The sequence below is a fragment of the Acanthopagrus latus genome, chromosome 24 (genome assembly GCF_904848185.1).
Source record: "Acanthopagrus latus isolate v.2019 chromosome 24, fAcaLat1.1, whole genome shotgun sequence".
Taxonomy (NCBI): Eukaryota; Metazoa; Chordata; class Actinopteri; order Spariformes; family Sparidae; genus Acanthopagrus; species Acanthopagrus latus.
In genome coordinates, this window is record NC_051062.1 from 2,727,060 (window position 1) to 2,744,585 (window position 17,526).

The following is a 17,526-nucleotide window of genomic DNA, read 5'->3' on the forward strand; positions in this document are numbered from 1 at the left end:
TCCGTGTCCCTGCTAAGCGGGGTGTTGTGAGATGAACTGAAGTGTGAGTTTAATCTACTGGGAGCAAAAGTGAATTTCAGACGAGGTATAAGCCGATGTGCTCCGCGAGGCGTGTACGGCGCGCCGCCGCTAAGGGATGTGTCTGTCGGCCCAAAACCGCCGCCGCAGATCTCTGTCTGGCAAAACAGCCGCCGCTCTGTGATGTGGAGGAGTTGATACAGCCCCACTACCTCCCCTTACCCTCCTCCCTCCCTCCCTCCCTCCCGCCCTCCCGCCTGCAGCCGGGGTTTGGCCTGAAGCTCTGCTGATAACCCCGACTCTCCTCTGAAACCCAAAGTCTCAGGGTTGTGAGCGCCACTGGGGGCTCCAACACACACATACACACACATACACACCTTCCTCCAACCACTGGACCCACTGTCACTGCTTTACTAATATTGACTTTTGATTTAAGGCACATTATAGGACAGATCTGTATTTAAAATACACTCGTGTTATCAGCTCACATCAGATGGGCCATGCCAGGACCTCTGATCTGAGGCTAATAAAGATGACACGTGTTTGCCCACGTAAAATTCTCCTGCCAGGTGTCAAATGTTCTGCATCAACAGAAGTCAATTCATTGAAACAACAGTGAAACTGAAAAAGAAGTGAACAGCAATTGCGTGAAGTTTCCTCACATAACTGGTAAAACTTTAAACCTTAAGATTCTCGGCTTGAAGCTCTTGGTCGGTAAAATCACAGAAACCAGCAAAAAAACAGTCCAAAAGACAAAACTCTACGTCCTCTCCCTTTAGGCGTCCCTCCAGAGCCACTCCCCCAGAACACACTGACACAGACTGCTGAACATTGGTTAGAACATTGGTGAACAGAAATCTGGTTTGTGCGTGGATTTGAATACACAAGATAGCTAGCAAAGTGTACAGTATAGAGTCGTCACTCCGGTGATGTGCTGCCCGCTAGATTTTTGGAGCTAACCTTGGATTTTTTGCTATATTCTTACAAATTACAAGATTTGAGTCATTTTCTCTCGGAGCCTGTTTAGACATATTACACTCTAAATGTCAGTTTAAGCTCTTCAGGCGTTTTCTGATTAAAAGCTTAAATATCAAAAATAATCTTGCATCTTTATTAGAAGTGAGTTTCTCTGTGTCTAATCACTCTTCTAACATCTTCTCCTCAAAGACAAACAACTGTAGCACGGGACTCTCCAAGCAGTATGGCAGAGATAGTAAAAGCTGTGGGTTTTTAAAAAAAAAAAAAAAAAAATCAGTATGCCGAGCAGAGAAATCAGTTCTGTCTGGATTCAGAGGATTTGTGTGAAAACCTGCAGCGAAATCTGCCTTCGAAACGCTTCAAGTCGCAAGGAAGCACTGCGCCAGAGTCTTTAAATTTCGATCTGTGGCGCATCTTTGGATCAGGTGACATCAGCATCTTTGGTCCATAAATCAGGAATGACAAAGCACTACGCATCATCATGACCATGTGTCTGTCTTTTAAGGAACTTGAAGAGGAAAGCGACTGGACTACATTATAAATGGCATGTTCATTAATGCGCTACCTGTCACAGTTAATCACAGCTGAGAGCATTTGCAGTAAGTTTGCAGTGTGCAGAGACATGCCCTGTTTGTTAGGCATCAGCAGACAGCGCCAACCATCCACCCTCCGCCTCCACCTGTGTCCTTCAGCTCCAGGTCTCGCTAATCCCGAGGCCGTGGGGTGTGAAATTCAACATCAGCCCTGAGCTTCCCGCCCTGCCCCCCGCTTTCCCTCTCCGGTAGATAGCGGAGGACCCGGCCCGGCCTCGGCCGGGGCGAGGAGAACAGCGATAGCCATCTGTTCTGCGCGGCGAGACCAGTGATGCGGAGAAAATGGGGTGGAGGGGGGTCAGCGAGAGCGAGGGGTAACCTGGAATCTCTCGCGATGACCTTTTGGGACCTTACGAGGAATAAAAAAATAGTCATGAAAAAGGACTCAGCTGGAGTAAAGTCAAAGCCTGTCACCTCAGATCGCCTGGTCAAAGGGCTGTCGATAGACAGCTGTCACACCGGCATGGAGGCCATCAGAGTTCAACCTTTTAAATGTGTCACTGATGTTCATGTGCAGAGGGAATTTCAACAGCTATAGGGGCAGAATGAGTTGAGATTGTATACGTACACATAAGAGCTTTGGTAATGTTGGTTACTGACTATGGAGAGCTGCGTTTCACATTGCTACAGTGTTGTTGTTTAGGGACGCTCCTTTTAAAGGAGCGCTCCAATATTCTGGGAAATGAACTTGGATGGGATGGCTGACAGGTCGTGAATTTCCATCATAGAATCAGTTTCTGAAATTAAAATGAAGTGTAACTGACAATTTGTGTACATGGACACCGATTTGAAAGTTTTCCTGATTCTCATCTTTACTACCTGTCCTGCCTGCACCACATTTCCTTAACTGAATGACACCCTGCGCTTTTTAAGTGAGCTGACGTCGGCAGAAAGTGGTTGGGGTGGATGTGGGGGTGGATGTGGGGCATAGGGTGGCTAAAACTGTCACATCAGAATTCGGGGTTTCCATTCCGTCTGAGGTTAGGTTTCTGAATCAGAAGCACTTTGGTTAAAGTCTATAAAACAGTTTAATGTGAATTAGTTGCCTGTCGCTGTAACTTAGGAGAGTCAGAGAGTGAGGAAGGAAGTCGGCAAATGACTAACTTACAACTTACACTTATTTTAGGACCTTCATATAATTTAAGTGTTCATTCTGTAAATGTAACTTGCTGGACTACCAGAGAAACTTACCTTATAGCTCCCAGACTTCTCAGTTGAACGCAAACTCTTATATTTTCCGTTTAGTAAAGCAGCGTATTAAAATTCCCACTGCAATGAGATGTAGTCTCGTGGTAAAACATTCCTGCTCCGCTAGTTCGTCAGCATGCCCAGGTTGGTCATCGCGAGCAGAACATCCAGGAGCATGTAGTCAGCAGCAATTTTCAGGCCCAGGAGGCCCGGGCTACCTGTGTTAGCGTTAAATGAAAACTGAGAGTAGGTGCCACGGGGAACAGTGGGGTGGAGGGAGAAGGAGCTGGCGAAGTTGCACTAAGATAGCAGCGACTGCTGAGGCTGATGGGAGAATGTCTCACTGCAGTGTGTGAGCACTCACAGCTGCGGGATCATTATATGAAGTGAAAGTGTAGATTTGTAATGGACTGCAGTGCAACTACAGCACTGTATAATTACAATTGTAAGCACTCACAACAAACAATAATCATAACTCCTTATCAGTCCAATGTCTATAATACATTCATAATATATTTTAAGTAGTTTGGAGCTCGTTTCCAGCTGATTCCATGTGACCTCAGATGATCTTAAGCTGCCAAATATCGGCTATGTTTCATAGATAACATAATAAAGGCTCCATTTACGATTCACTACCAAAGCTTCCTCTCTGTGTGTCTGCTCTGCAGCATGGAAGCAGATAATCCACTTAATTACTGTACCTTCAGGAAGGCTGGCACTTCTCCTTGGCCGCCAGTGGAGAGGGCACTACGGTGGTTGGAATAGTTTGCTGTCAGCAGCATGAATGTCTCTGAGCAGGAGGAGGAGGAGAGGGGCTGTGTGGAAGTCCTGTTGGTTAAGTGAGTCACATTAGCGTGTGGAATTGATACAGCATTCGCCCCGGCCCCTCCAGCCCCCTGCCAGGGCCACACAGCAAATTAAAGCCGTCATAAAGATTTCACAGAGGCCCGGGAAAATGTTCGAAAGATGGGCTGAGTCCCGCCAGTGTCCTTGGGAGGCGGCGAGGAATTTATTTTCTGCTGGAGCAACACAGCTCAATTAGAGGGCAGTTTTAATACTGTGGAGCTAATATACAGAGACACTGTCCCTCACACACACAGCTCCACCGGGTCCCGCCAGTGTTCCTCTGTCTGTCGCTCTCCTGTCTGAACTGGCTCATTTGGGTCAGTGTCACAGTGCTCCAAATCTACAATTCAAGGTCACCATTAATTCAATTTCAATGTGTATTTCAGCACTAAACCGCTGAGTCTCGATTTAGAGATCAACAGAGCATTGGTTCACATCCTGACAACTGTCATTGACATTTTCGAATTATTTTATAACTTCCATATGTTTGGGGAAATTAAAATTATATTGATTAAGATTAATAATTATCCAGGATGATCATTAATTATATGGTGCAGGCTGAAGTAGTGTATGTGTGTGATGTGACCTGAGATCACAATAACACCCAAACAGTGAACAAACACATGGAACACATGTGCATTACATAAAAATTATTGTGCCTAGCCATGCTATGCTATGCTGTATGCTATCTAGGCCCTGTTCAACGTTCAAGTTTTGGTGGTATTGGTAATATAACCAAACTAGATGGCGCTCAAAGCACCAAAGAAATACATCTGCTTAAAGTCAACAGTAATGTCTCTTAATAGAAATCATGAGCCTGTTATTAAAGCTGATCCACAGACAGTTTCATGTAGGGGGCCGCTCGTGCTTGTGATGGCACAAAATGTATCCATGGCATCCTCCTCAGCTGAGCTGCAGTGTTAGCTATCTTATATAGATAGCAAGCCTCTCCTCCATGAGTATTTGCCCACTTCCTTTTCGCACAGTGATCTGTGGATTATCTTGAGGAACTGGGTCATGACCTCTGGAAAGAACGTGTTTCTGATTTTGGGGTAAACTGTCCCTTTAATGGTCAGCAGCCCCAAAATGCCTTTCTGGAGAGTGAATGACATAAAGTTCTTCCACCAGTGCTGTCGATGCGTGTTCCCACAGAGGCTGAACCTAATTCCCGGCTGTGTGTTCCAGCGCGTCTCCCGCTGTCGTCTTATTTACTCCCTTGTGTGATTGAAAATAACGGTTTTTACAGGTTACATTAGGCAGATTCTGTTATGATTCCTCTTGTAATCTGCTGCAAATGTCACATTTCCATGCCGCTCCAGGAGCCCGCGAAAAAAAAATTAGAAAAAAAAAAAGTGGAGTGAATTAAAAAAAATGGAAACTTCTAAAGAGGCGCGGGTTAATAAGCTTTCTATTTGCACCTCCCGGGCTGAAAAGGTCACGCAATTATCTCGATGAAGTGAGCAAACTTCCCCGAAATGTCTTCATTCTGTGATAGCCTTGTTCACAGTCAAAATGTCACGTTTCCGTCAAAGTTAAATTACATTTACACTCTGTTATGATACTAAACTGCAGATTCTATTATTTGATTTAGGGAAATTACAGAATGCGGGTCCTATCTAGAAATGTGGAAACAGACGTCTGCTCTCACCTGACGTGACTCTCTGATCCAGCCACACACTTCCCTCCAATGTTCTCAGGCTTCTCCTCTCTGTCCCCTCTCATCCACCATCTCATCACCTCTCCCAGGGCCTATCAATATGTCACACCCCGGTCCGTCAGGGTCCAATTTCGGCGCGTCTCCAAATGTCATTTCATGGGGAGAAAATGGAATTTGTGTGTGGGAAAAGCGCAGTGCTGCCGGCAGTGTTCGAGAAAGTTTTTTTTTTTTTTTTTTTTTTTCTTTCTCTCTCTCTCTTTTCTGTCCGCGTCACATGTTCGAGGCCGTCGCTTTCCCCTCCTCGCTGTCTGCGTCGCCTCGGGATCGATCCATCTGCGTTAGGCCGCTAAAAGAGTTCGCTGACAGCTGTTTGCGATTGTTTTCCCTCCCGGGCTGTGATTGTAAGTCGCCTCAAGCGCCAGGAAAAGGCTCAGGATTCCATTCTTCACTGTCGACTCAGCTGCTAGTCACCTAGCCTTAAATTTCTAATCTGATTTGAGTTTCTGATGCCATGTCAGAAGGTAGAGCCACCGCTCTGTTAAAATGACCTATTGATTGTGTTTTAGCCTGTTAACAATGAGTCATTTTCTAGAGGCTCACATCAGTTTTCAGATCGGTTTTCCTTGTGAGGCCACCATTGGTTTACATTCATTTCAGTACACCATAAAAATCCACATAAAATAAAGGATCTGGTTCTTGATTTGTAAATGCATCCTTAAAGGAACAGCTCACAAAATAACCCAACAGTTTTGTCATTATCTCCTCCATCCTGGCCAATCAGAGCACAGCTAAACAGGGCTTTGAGACAAAGGATGATTAGAGGTGCTGCAGCAATGAATGTTAAAGCGTGAACATTTTCTAGTTGACGCCCAAAATAAAAGTAAGAAAATGATCAATGCTTAATGTGGTACCTTTAAGTATCTTTAGAGGTTGATCTGTAAACGGTGTTCTTATTCAAGTCTCGCTCAGTGTTACCTGTGATAGGCTCCAGTTCCCCCTGACCCTGAACTGCATAGTTGGAAAAAGAGATAGAAAACAGATGGATATTCGCCACATCCGAGTCTCCGCGTTGTTCGTTTTTTTTCTTCGGGGTGAATGATTCCACTTTATTCTCTCTCACGGTTGATTTCTATACGCCTGCTCCGTACCGTGTTTAAATGTACACGGCGTCTGGCTTCTCCTCTCGGTGTGTGAATGCGTTAAGTCGTGAAGGCTGCTGCGGTTAGCGTGCCGTGATGCGTGATCTGAGGCGGGACTGTGCCGGCGTGCGTAAATGGATTTTTATTTATTTTGTCCTGCTTGTCTGATAAACGTATTCTCCACGCGACATGGACGGCAGGCCACGGATCCCTTTAATGTACATGCCACTTTCCGCTCCCGCCGCCTGTTTATCCTCCACAATCTCATTTTCTTTCCAATTTGTTGATGGCGCTTTGTGTTACTGCTCAGCCAATAATGTTCTACATGTATGTGCGTATGAGCCAGTGCATAGAAGCAACAGATAAATCTGATCCCGTAGCAAACGGCAACAAGTCAACCTAAATGTGATTCAGACAGTAAATAATGAGGTAAACAAGGTTTTTTTTTGAACGCGCATAATACAATTTTCAAAGCCTCAAAAGTTTCTGTTTCTGTCGCAGGCTTTCCTGATAACTACATTTGTTGACATTTTACTTCCTCTGAGTTAATTTTCGTCGTGCATTATCTCGAGGAAAGGCAACCTAAGCCCTGTTCTCCCTCCGCACAATAGCGCCCGAGAAGCCCGATAACATTGTCATTTTTAATGTTCGGAGCCACACAGCCGAGTGGCGGCGGGGGCAGGAGGCCATATCTGCCAACAGAGGAGTGATTATACAGACCAAGTGTGGAGGCTTTCCTGTCAATCCCATTGGCCTGGAGTTTCACTCTGTTCTTCTTCCAGAGGAAAGCTGATTAGCCATTTCATAGGCTCTAATTGAGGTCCTCACACTTGTAGCGGAGTGTGGCAAACACTGCGAACCAACAACTTCTATGAATGGATTTCCTGCGGAGACAAAACACGGCGTAACATCGCAGAAGTTCATGAATTGGGCTTAACTCTGCCAACACATTGCAGACAGAAATAGTGCAAAGTTTCCTCACCAGGAAACTCTAGAAAAAGTTGACAAACTAATACGTTGAGTCAGTTTGGTGGTGGCAGATCGGGTGAAACTGAGACCTCGTGCCAACTTTAAGGTTGGTGGATTTGTCTACGACTCGCTCATTTAAATTTAATTTTAGGAGGGAACAGCCGTGGGCGGAGCCTGGAGCTTCTGGAGGAATAAACTCCCCGAGTCGAGAGAGTTTGATTTTTTAAAAACCAAAAAGTGGATTCATCTTCACTCTTACTTCTCGTGAAGCTGCTGAACTCCTCTGTTATATACTATGTTATTCACTATCACGCCATCCAAGAGCACCGCAGCCGAGCGGAGGAGTGAAACCTGCCCACCGCCATCTACGTGAATAAAGGATAATTATCAAGTCATTTCTCGCGGCCTTGGTTTGTTTATTCACGTCCAGGGATGGCTCACTGAGTGACAGCTTCCTGATTGTACAGCAGGAAATAATGGCAGCTCGGTGTCTCTTATCAGCCCCAGAGACGAGTACATCTGTCTGACAGGAGTAGCTTAGGGCAGGGTGGAGGTGGAGGTGGAGGTGGAGGGGGCCGGCTGAAGGGGGGGGGATAAGCCGGGTGACGAGTTGTGACATTTGAGCAGAGGCGGTGTTGAGGGGAGAAATCCACTCCTTTGACTATAATTGAATAATGAATGGGATTGTTCTATTTTTTTGTGCCATTTAAATGGATCTAATGAAGCCAAATATCAAGCAAGGAAGTCTTTTCATTAAATCTGGTTCCTGCTGGTTGTTGCCTCTAAGTAAAGCGCAGATTCTCAACTTTTTAGACGTTAAACTTCTGTCCGGTCAAGTTCAAAAGACAGTGTCGCGTCACTTTGCTGAAAAACGAACGAGACACATCAGCTCAGGTTTTTCAACTTTGGCAAGGAACTTTCTTTGGCCTCTTTATGAAGAAAATTAAAACATCCTCTCTCGGTTTATTTCATGTCTGCTTGATCTAACCAAAAGTAGGAATAGTGTTAGTCTAATGATTTTATGGAGAGAGATTGGCTGTTAGCTATATGGGATCTCTTGGGTTGGGTGTGGTGATCTATGAATAATTCACACATTTCCTAATATTTAGAGATGATTCATTCATCATCTGTTTTGAGATCTCACTAAAATTCGGTTGAACTGCGATCAGGTTTATGATATCTTTTCCATCTTCAGATTTGGCCCATCAGCTTGACTGTGATGATGCCTCGTGTTTTCATCTCTCATTTCCTAAACTATGTGGAATCAAATAAAAGTGGAAATGCTTGAGGAAGTTTTGTTTTGAAAGGTTCAGCGTGTAATATGAAATGAATATAGAGCTGTTTGAATATGAAGGTTAGTCAAATGTGTCAGTCTCAAGAGGCTGCTCAGGCTTTATGGGTGCTGTCTGTTGAATGTTAATGTTTTCATCAGGATCTCTGTCTCACCTGCTGCCACTTACTGTTTGTGGGGAGCAGCTGAACAAACGTCTCTCAGCGCATTTGTCTGACATTTTTCATTATTTTATCGCTATACCCTTAGCAAAAAGTAGTATACTTGAAGTTCATTTTATTAAGTATGCTTGAGTATAAGTATAGCAAGTATACTATGGACCATGTACTTGTAGCGTACTAGAAAGTATACTAATTTAATACTTCTTCGGACTAAATTGGAACATTTTAAGTTTATAAAAGTATACTTTAAGTATAGTTTGGAAGGTCATCTTAAGTTTACAGAAGTACACTTTTAAGTATACAACAAGTACACTTATCTATATACTGCAAGTGTATTAAGTATATACTTCTAGTCCACATTTTAGTTTATTAACATGTAAGTTTATAACAGGAATAATACCTCAATGCAAACGTGTGTAGTGAAAAACATTTTCACTCTTTTAACTTAAATATATCCACAAGTCAATGACTTGACCTTAATCTGTATTCACATGAAGATATATCAAGTATTAATATTTGTAATTTGGCAAGTTCTGGCCAGAGAGTTACTATTTATTACCACGCATATTAACATTTTAACAGATGGGAAGTCTCTCCCGGTAAACACCCCTTCACTCACGGTGCCAACATTTTTATCATCTTTGTTAACTCGACACAAGTTAACCACAGAACAAGGATGTGAATTAACCCGCAACCATCTCTTACACATCATCTTATTCACAAACACATTCACAAACCATAATTACACCAGTAACAACAGAATACCCAAGAGTCTTTGCGCCACAGTCCACAAGGGGCGTTACAGTATACTAAAGAACAAGTATAAGCTTTAGTATTAAAGCATAAGTGTAAGCCTAAGTATTAATGTACTTAATCCTAGACTATTCTTTATACTTTTCAGTATAAGCCAAGCATACTTAAATATACTTTTCTTAAGTCTATAAAATATAGTATATAAAAAGTACGCATCATGTATACTGCCTCAGTTTTAATATTAGAATAAGTATACTTGTAGTACACTTGAATGAACAACTTTTTGCTAAGGGTAAAAAGGAATCTCTACAAAGCATTCCTGTAACAAGACGCTATAGATACAGGTGAGCTTCAAGCTAAATGCTAATGTCAGCATGCTAACCAGCTCATAATGACAAAGCTAAAACACTGTCGCTCAGCAGTGCTCACCATTTTGGTTAAATACATAAGCATGCTGATGTTTGCTAATAAGCAACGAACATTGAAGGAAATCAGAAACGTTGACCTCCGCATCCCATGTGTTCATCAGAATAAGCAAAGCTATGCTACTGTTTTAAATTTCGATTACACAATCAAAACAAGATGAACTTCAGTTCCTCAGTGATTTAGTATTCCACTTTTTTTTTTTTTTTTTTTAAACTGATGCTTTAAGATTGCAGTATATTAATACGTGATATTTTTAGTTTTCAAGTTTTAGATATGCATTCTATGGAAAGTTGAGCTGATAGGCACTACAAGTCATAATGATTCATTATCTGAGCCCCATGAATGGTAATCCATCCAGCAAATGGATTAGGAAATGCAAAAAAAAAAAAAGAAAGAAAGAAAACCAGCATACAAACCAAACAAAATTAATCAAAGTGCCAGTAAAGCAGATCGCAGTCATGCTTTTGACTCGACCAGCAGCTGATTATTATAATAATAATAATAATAACCATTTGCTTTGTCAACTTTGTGCGTTTCCTCCAGGTCGAGTGGGAGCTTGGCTACTTCGAAACCAACAGAGGCAGCTCGCCATCGACGGGGACGAAGTAGAAAGCATGAGTGAGTCCACTTTCCATTTCAAGTCTAAACAAGATATCCATATCTGTTGCTTTTTATAAAAAACTTGCCAGTTCCAGATAAATATTTATTTATTATTAACAGTTTCAGTCCCTGAGAATGATGCTGTACCCATGGTTATCTCTGGGTTGTGATGGCTGGTGCACCTCTCAGGCTGTCCTTGAAATGTGCTATTCAATTAGTTTTTGCCAGCTCAGGAGGCAGGATCAGAGCTTAAGCCCAGGGTCAGGGTGTATCTACTGTGAGATTTTAGTCCATTTGATGGCAGATCCTGAGCTTGTCCTCTTGCTCCCAGCAAAAAAAGCTCCACGAAGCCCCGCCAGATTTGGAATGTTGGCCTGTTTCAGCCCTTAAACCATCTTAACAATGATAAGCCTCAATAGGAAACGATTGATTTATCAGTTTCTAAGTGAAGTTACTATGAAAGGCAAAGTAAATTACGTTAACACAAAGCTTTGCTTTTGTCTGACGCCATGATACGATCGAGGCCGTTCATCAGGGTCGACTGAAAGGAGTCAGTGTGCTTGAAGACGAGAACCAGATAGCCAATTTTGCATCGTGATCCGGCCCGATGATGCCTCGCCCCGACACTAACTGATGTGGCCTCTTTAAACACTTTTTATTTGTGTTCAGACAGCAGTAATCCTGTCCCCGTTCTGGGTAAGCCAAAGAGAAACCAGTGGGGACAGCATGTGGATTACGCCCGACAGTGTATTCAGTGTCGGTCGCGAGGCTAGTGATGGAAGTGGTCAAGGTTGTTCAAGGGCTTTTTGCTAAAATGTGAGCAGTAAGTCAAAGGAATGTTAAGATACCAGGTAACATTTAGACCACTGGACAGCTGACTTTGCACTTTGACAAGCCTGATGTATTCACGTCTCCCCTAATCTAACGAGGGGAGTTTCTGTTTCTGCTTGCTGAGCTGCAGCGCTGGCTGTTTCACTGGAGTGACAATAACAATATGTTCCCTCTGCCCCCACAGAGCTATAATCACTGCCCCTCTCCTGTTGCTCAGGGCATTATCTGCTATTGTGTTTTTCCATGTTGGATTTCCATCCCCCTCTCGCATGCTTGTTACTTACTTTGCCTACAGTTGTCAACTTGCTGGGACCGAGCGCCGCACTCACCTCTTTCCAGGCACTGTACACTTCTGTTGTGGAGAAAATGATACACAATTCATTTCTGAATGCATAGAGCTAGTGGGGTAGGGTTCTACTACAGCTCATCTAAAGAGAATCCACTTCCGAATCCCTTATCGAATCTTTTTAGCCCATTAGTTTGTTCTTAAATCCTTTTTTTTTTTAAATTCACTGAGTATACCTGAACCACATATATTAAAACTGAGTTTGAAAGGTGTGGAGCTTTCAGCACATATTATGTCACTGCACCCACAATCATTAACCCTGTCCTGACCTGGGACGTGGGTTGCTAAATTATTATTATTATTATTGCTATAACAGTAATGTTAGCTTGGAAGTATTTGGATGCTAATAAGTCCAAATGATCCAGATCTTGCCATCATCTTGTCAGGTTGTCGATCAATTTGGAAGTGGCGAAATTATGCCATGCATCTGAGCTTACCACAGTGACAAAGGACAAATGGTGTAAATATGATTGACTGTGAATGAAAGATTCTATAAGGGATTTGTTGACCACAGCACTTAATCATGGTATTTTACCAAATTGGAACCAGATTCAAATTGGAACCGGTAATCTGAACCATCCCTACAGCTGGCACGCATTTGTGTGAGATTACATGTTGAAGGTTTTACATGTTGAAAACATGCTAAAAGTTGATATTATGTCTCTGGTGTTTTCCTTCAGGCTCAGAATAATTTTGGGAAAAGTTGACATCCTTGTTTGCACCCCATCTTTCCCCACGACCCCTCTCAGCCTGCATTTTGTAGGATTGTTTTCTGTCCTGAGCACCGAAAGGAGTAACCTATCGAGCTTTTGCTGGAGGATGTTATAAATGGAAATTTACATTAAGTTCCATCTGCTTTGTTAACAGGGCCTGGTGATATGTGTTCCCAAAACACAGACCATCATCCAGAGACTTAAATTAAATAAGAATTACATGATGTATTAACAATGTGTCCTTCAATTTGTCATATTTAGAATAGAGGTTTGAAATTAGTCTTAGTTAATGTTTGACTTTTTAGGTTAATGTCATGCTTCACTTTGGTTAGTTCAGTAATACATTTATTACATGCTGACAGTATTTATTGCATCAAAATTTTGGTCCTGACTGTGTTTAACATTCTTGTGGTTATAAATGAATGTGTTTAGAGTACACTTATGCCCTACGTCACCACATAAGTATGATTAAGGAACACACATCACTTGTTCAGTTGCAAAGAGAGGTAAAGGAATCTCTAAATTTTACATTTACAAGATCCTGCAACGAAGGCATTGTAAGTTACTCTTTCTGGGCACCGCAGGTTCGTGCAGCACAGATGTTAAGGAAAATCGGAACTTGGACAACCTCTTCTCCAAAGAGGGGGTCGCAGCTGAAGCTGCTCAACTCCCCAATGGGAGTGCTGGGGGTGGGAGGAAACGTCCCTTAGAGGAGGGCAATAATGGGCATACACATTCCAAGTACAGGCCCAAGAAGCGTAAGAAAGTCCCTGGGCCCATTCTGCCCAAGAATGCCCTGATGCAGCTGAATGAGATCAAGCCAGGGCTGCAGTACAAACTGCTCTCTCAGACGGGGCCGGTCCACGCACCCGTCTTCGTGATGACTGTGGAGGTCAACGGGCAGCTCTTCGAGGGTTCGGGTCCGACCAAGAAGAAAGCTAAGCTGAACGCAGCAGAGAAGGCCCTACGCTCCTTCGTCCAGTTCCCCAACGCATCTGAAGCCCACATGGCCATGGGCCGGACATTGTCGGTCCACACGGACTTCACCTCAGACCAGGCGGACTTTCCAGACATGCTTTTTAATGCTTTCGAGACGGCCACTCCTGTAGATGACGCCTTTTACCTCGGATCCAACAGTAATGGTTCCTTCAGTTCATTGGGAATAGAGTACCCATTGCTACCCTCCCCTGTCCCAAACCTGGTCCAGGCCCCCTTACCTCCTGCCCCCTCCACTTTCATCTCCCCTACAAGCAGCAAGAATCCTGTCATGATCCTCAACGAGTTACGGCCGGGCCTCAAGTACGACTTTGTGTCGGAGAGCGGGGAGAGTCATGCCAAGAACTTTGTCATGTCAGTGACGGTAGACGCTCAGAACTTCCAGGGTTCTGGGCGGAACAAGAAGCTGGCCAAGGCCCGGGCTGCCCAGGCTGCTCTGTCTGCTCTGTTTAACATGCAGCTGGATCAGGTTCCATCAAGACAGCCTATACCCAGAGAAGGACTGCAGCTTCACCTGCCACAGGTAAGCATACGGTGAGGTGGTCGATTACAAAATGTTCTTGTTCCATCTGTTTTTCTGTGAGGCCACATTACTGAGCCACAGGAGTCAGAGAGGTAGTGATTAGACTTAAAGTATGTTTCCATCTCCAGTGTTGCAGAAATTGTAAGTTTGCAAAGTAAATAAAGTCAAATGTATGTGAATTCAGGTACAACAAGATCACTTTATTTATAAGTTCCCAGGACCTCTTCTGGAGCTGCATTGCCTTTTATTGCAGCGCCCTATTTGACATGGTTTTCTCATGATATCCTCTGTCGTCTTCTGTCCATGCACACATTGAAGTCTTTCTGTCAACTCCAGCAGGTCTTGAAGATTCAGAAAAGTCAGAAGTGCTTGCTATGTTCCCTCAGGCCAGGTGTCCCATTTGGTATCAGTTTGAATCATGAAAAGAGGTTGTTGGGTCGAAAAATCCAAAATTTGCTGCTTGGATCAACAGTTGAAGTTATTTTTAACATCATAACTGGCTCTAGTAGCCGTATTTGGTGCTTTGGTTGTTTGATTGGTTAGCTTAACCTGAGTGCTTGATAGTTTGTGACACAGAACCATCTGGCACTGTCCCTTGGAAAAGGGCAGGCACTTTGATAAGATTGTTGGCATGTGACTGGACAAATCATTTTCCTATCAGCTAAACAGCTGATTAGCCAATCAGATCATCAGTAGGAGAGCACTATTACCAGTGTAGATAGTTGGCCACTGTGGTTCAGGGGTAGTGCCAGCATCTTGTTATCGGAAGGTCAGTGGTTTGATTCCCCTGGTCGTCCGAGTGTCCTCGGTTAAAAGTCTTCAGTGCTCATGTAGTTCTCCCTCAGATGGTTCAGTTATCATGAAGTGGAGAATAACATTTTTTTACATTATAAAACAAAATGAAAACATTTGATATATTCTGAAAAAGTAAGTATGTTATCAGAAAAGCACCTGTAATAAACCAAACCAATAGATGGGATGCCAATATAGGCTTACAAAGCCAGGAGCAACACGATGTAGTCCTTCCAAAGCATCTGATAACAGCAGAGCAAAAGTGAGCCATTCCAAAATCAGCATTACAAGTGAAAAGCTTGAGAATTGTCACTTTTTTTTTTTTTCATGAAAGCTGTAGTAAGAGGGGCAGCGGCCCGCTTTGTTGAACACCGTCAACACTTTGTCGATTAGATCTCATCTAACTGAAGACTCATCGACGAATGTCACCGCTCATGACCAGCCCGATAAAGTCTGATTGAAGATGGAGACGACTTCGGGAGAGACGAGTTCAATGCGCTGGAAATCTATTTACACATAAACTAATCCCTGTCTGTAATCCCTGCACTGCGATAACAAAGCTGCTATCTTAATTACCATCACCCTCCGAGTGCTATTCAAACACTGCCGTTCATTATACCAGCCTTTCCAGGGCACTCTTCACTCACAGAGTAGTCAGTGAAGCAAAGGATTTGACTGTTTTAAGCTGCTAAGATCCCTGCCTGTCATTCACACCAGCGCAGCATTCCTAATTGAAATATTCAGTAGCAGTTTGAGTGCAGATAAGAAGAGCTTTCACTTCTTTTCATCACTTTGGCTTTGTTGCCTTCTGCTGTTTAAGAAATCTTATACATCAGGTCAAATGAGAGAGTAAGAGTGGCCCACATTTTGATTTTATATCATCCCACCATTTAGCTTCGGCTTCATTATGCCCTTTTTCATATTTCTTCCTTTTCTTCTCCCGTCAGGTCCTGGCAGACGCCGTCTCTCATCTGGTCGTTGACAAGTTCAGCGAGCTGACGGACAACTTCGCCTCCCCGCACGCTCGGCGGAAAGTGTTGGCAGGTGTCGTCATGACAACAGGTAATTTATTTCTCTCACAAGCTTCTTCAGTAGACTTGTAACCGCTTTCCAAGAGGATTGTAGAAGCTCTTTAGTGAGCCAGTGTTTGAAGCTGCAGCGCTGAATATCAAGGGGAAGTGGATGCTGGGACACAGCAGATCAGCATTTACATAGAGTCAAGTGATTAAAGATGTGTTTTGTGTTTTTCGACAGGGACCCGATTCAGCGCCAAGCTTGTGTTCTTCGTGTTTTGTGTAAAATAGAAAAGCTAACCATGACTCTGACCCCAGCTTTTCTAACACATCTGTAAAGAAACTGTGAACACGTTCCGTCAGTCTCCACTTCAGCTTCGGCCTCGGCGGTTAGAGCGCAACGTCCTCTCATTTAAAATAGACTAGTGCTCAAAAAATACATCTTTTTCTACTATGTTTTCAAAGAAACGCTGCGTATCCAAAAAAAAATATACGTATATATGTTTTTCTGTCAGAAAGCATAATGGTGTGCCCCATGTCAAGGTTTAGCTTCTGCTCCATACACTTTTGGTTCTCAGTGAGTTGACTTTGATTTGTGAAAGAACATGAAACATGATGTGTATCCTCTAATCCAAGTGGGTAGAATTTGAGCATTGATTAATCTACACTAAAATGATATTTTTGTTGATATGGCAACTACAGCCCAGAGGTAGATTTCTAGTTGTGAATGGAACAAACAGTGGATGGATTAAAGGGAGTGGACACAGACTTTTGTGTTCAGGCCATTCATCAGTGTTGTTGACTTTACTCACGTCATGTTAATGCTGTGACTGATCGATGTCCCTCAGGCGCTGATGTGAAGGAGGCAGAGGTCATCTGCGTGTCCACAGGGACAAAGTGCATCAATGGTGAATACATGAGCGACAGAGGCCTGGCCCTCAACGACTGCCACGCTGAGATTGTGGCGCGGCGGTCGCTCATCAGGTACCTGTATTGCCAGCTGGAGCATTTCCTCAGGTGAGTCACGGCGAGGCACCCTGTGTCTTTCCTGTAGTTTGCAAGGTTAGCTACAGCTCCTTTAACGTCAGACGCATCAGGTTAGACACCTGGACAATCGGAATGTGTTGAATCCAGTGAATTCTGATCCTGTTCGCTATGATGTCGCTTCTGACCCCAGTAACCACGAGGAGGACCACCACAGATCCATCTTCACCCGATGTGACAACAGACAAGGCTTCAGACTGAAGGATAACGTCCAGTTCCACCTGTACATCAGCACCTCCCCCTGTGGAGACGCCCGCATCTTCTCTCCTCACGAGGCTGGAGTGGAGGGTGAGCGGGATATCGACTCAAAGACGTGCCGCCCAATGTTCAGTGTGGCCTGATGAAGATTTGACTGTAAGATCCTCAGAGTGTCTGTGCTTGTGTTCCCTCCTGTCTCAGATCAGGGAGACCGACACCCGAACAGAAAGGCCCGCGGGCAGCTCCGCACCAAGATCGAGTCCGGCGAGGGGACCATCCCGGTCCGCTCCAGTAACACCATCCAGACGTGGGACGGGGTTCTCCAGGGGGAGAGGCTGCTCACCATGTCCTGCAGCGACAAGATCGCCAGGTCTGTTTCACTGCCTAGATACAAACCTGTATGTATGTTTTCCATACATTCACCCCATGCATGCTTTTAAAATACACGAGT

The 17,526-nt window shown here is 43.8% G+C and overlaps 1 protein-coding gene across 5 annotated transcripts in view; it reads left to right on the plus strand.

Moving 5' to 3' along the window:
- adarb1a (adenosine deaminase RNA specific B1a) overlaps positions 1-17,526 on the plus strand; it is a 47,512-nt gene that overhangs the window by 26,757 nt on the left and 3,229 nt on the right. For all 5 annotated transcript variants that reach the window (XM_037091833.1, XM_037091835.1, XM_037091832.1 and 2 more), the window contains 6 exons: positions 10,563-10,637; positions 13,094-14,028; positions 15,768-15,882; positions 16,682-16,850; positions 17,011-17,165; positions 17,277-17,445. In XM_037091833.1, the coding sequence (XP_036947728.1) occupies positions 10,634-10,637; positions 13,094-14,028; positions 15,768-15,882; positions 16,682-16,850; positions 17,011-17,165; positions 17,277-17,445 (1,547 nt within the window). In that variant the 5' untranslated portion in view covers positions 10,563-10,633. The remainder of the gene's footprint in view (positions 1-10,562; positions 10,638-13,093; positions 14,029-15,767; positions 15,883-16,681; positions 16,851-17,010; positions 17,166-17,276; positions 17,446-17,526) is intronic.